Source organism: Ptychodera flava, unplaced genomic scaffold (genome assembly GCF_041260155.1).
Source record: "Ptychodera flava strain L36383 unplaced genomic scaffold, AS_Pfla_20210202 Scaffold_75__1_contigs__length_567515_pilon, whole genome shotgun sequence".
Taxonomy (NCBI): Eukaryota; Metazoa; Hemichordata; class Enteropneusta; family Ptychoderidae; genus Ptychodera; species Ptychodera flava.
The window spans coordinates 389,613-391,867 of NW_027248397.1; the positions used below are offsets into that span (position 1 = coordinate 389,613).

The 2,255-nt window shown below is 42.2% G+C and overlaps 1 protein-coding gene across 1 annotated transcript; it reads right to left on the reverse strand.

The window, feature by feature from the left end:
• Positions 1 to 1,832: 1,832 nt before the first annotated feature.
• Positions 1,833 to 2,255, reverse strand: LOC139128880 (uncharacterized protein KIAA1958-like). Its single transcript, XM_070694580.1, has one exon. It carries the CDS (start codon positions 2,253 to 2,255, stop codon positions 1,833 to 1,835), a length of 423 nt encoding a protein of 140 aa, XP_070550681.1.

Sequence of the window (2,255 nt, forward strand, 5' to 3'; positions counted from 1 at the left end):
TCACCAATGCTTTTTCTGTGGAGAAAATCATTCAATGTCGTTTACCTAAAAATGAAGTGTGTAGACCGTAAAATTTTATTTTATCACCATAATTTATTTATTTTGACCGAACTTTGTGCAAATTTTAATGAAAATGACAACAATACAAGGAGCTCTTCCGTCAATTCTCAATGCATACCTATGGGAAGAAAATATGAAATTTAATGTATATAAATTTAACGTACTTGATCATTACTTCAAAGAATGCTAGAAATTGCTAGTTTTCAATTTCAGATACTTTTCACTTTAAACATGTTTCACTGTGCTGAATGCGATTATTCATTTTTCAATGTATAATCACTTATAATTTTGTTCAGTGTAAAAAACATGACAAAATTCAAAAGCATTGATGATGATGATGATGATGATAATGATGATGATAATGATGATGATGATGATAAAATCTGAAAGTTGATTTCTTTGCTAATACCTTTCAAGTATATATTGAACTGGTTTCTTTTTAGAGATGTATAATATAACAGAACTCCATGACCTTGCCTTGACGTTTGTATGGTACGGAAGTTATTTTCACGAGTGATGCGGTGTATCCTGCGGCCGTATTTTCACGAGCGAAGCGAGTGAAAATACAGCAAGGATACACCGCATCGCGAGTGAAAATAACTTCCGTACCATACAAACGTCAGGGCAAGGTCATGGAGTTCTGTTATTATTACATATGTTCCCAAATTTCACACGTTGGTAACTTCGTCGAACAAGTAAATTCTTTGGGTTAGCGGATGGATATTACTTAACCAATTGAGTTATTCGCCCCCAGCTGGTAACACTCAAACAACCGTCATCAGCCTCTCACATAAATGATACTACAAAATGTTTTCAACTGAAACCGTTCGTATTTTATATCATTACAATCGAAATTCATGTACACTGGAACAAGAACAATGAGTAAAACTTCAAAACGAGAAAGTCTAATTATGTTATCGGTTGAATCATTCAATCTGAGTCGGAATCAGAGTAGATCACAGCAGGTCGGCGACGTTTGGCTGGAGGCGATGCAACGTGGTATACAGGTGAAGACTGTTGAGATAGGGAGCTATTTCCGGTGATGTTAAAGGTAAAGTTGAACGATCCACCACTGATTTGTGCATTTGAGAACATCCCTGGTAGTTGCGGCAACTGATGGAGGGCATTTTGATGCATTGACGACATAGGACCTCGAATAGCATACGAAGGACCGGCCACCGGTCGCGGTGTATGTTCGGCTGGCATCAGGCTTGTACTTCCGGTCGCGGTCGGTCGCGGATCAAATGCGGGTTGTGTCCCGGCGAGTATGTTGCTCATCTGACACTGCTGGTCTGCACTAGCCACAGAATAACGGTTGAGTGATGCTGGATTTTTGTGCCCGCTTAGTTGTGAAGCCACAGTTGGTGGAACGCCGGCATCTAGCAATCGTTGTACGCAGGCTTTACGAGCGCTGTGATTACTCAATTTGTCAGTGAGTCCCGTTGCCTTTGCCATTGATTTCATGATGTTATTTAATTTGTTGACACCCATCGGTTGGTTCCTGAACCACACGTTTTTATCTAGGTTGGTTTTGACGTATTCAATTCCAAGGTAGAACGGAGAATCTTCAACCGTCATGGACTCGGGACGTTTTGAAGCATATGCTTTATACGCGACGACGGGACAGGTATCGGGTGTTGACGGAGTAGCGTAAGCCTTCGGAGCAAACTGACGTGTGTTGCCAGGCTCGCCTTTTCTGGTCTTCGTCAGGCGTTCGTTGTACAATAAATACTCTCCCCTTTCATCTCTGGATATTTGGATGTCACCCCATTTCATCTGACGATGTTCATTACTCCCCCCCTGAGACCGAAAAACTTGGTGTTATTCAGCCACACGGTGTTCAGGATCGCGGTCGGACTGTGTGTACCCAGCTGACCTGCTTCCCTCATTGCTCTTTCATGGACCTCTGTCACAGCCCGGGCCTTTTTGGGCAAGTTGCCTTTTCCAGCAGCTTTCAGTTGTTTTCTCTTAGCAGCGAGGGCTTCCCTACTCTTTCTGAACTGCTCACCTCTAATTATACTGATTCCGTAGTCGTTGTCACGCAAGTAACGTTCGATCGATTTTTGATAGCTTGAGATCGAGTCCGGTTCGTATTCCTGTCCATTTTTCTGGCGTACGCTCAGAAAAAAACGGGCTAGCAATTGATCTAACTCAGATGGTGGAATGTTCAGCACTTCGCGAGTTTCTTCTGTCAT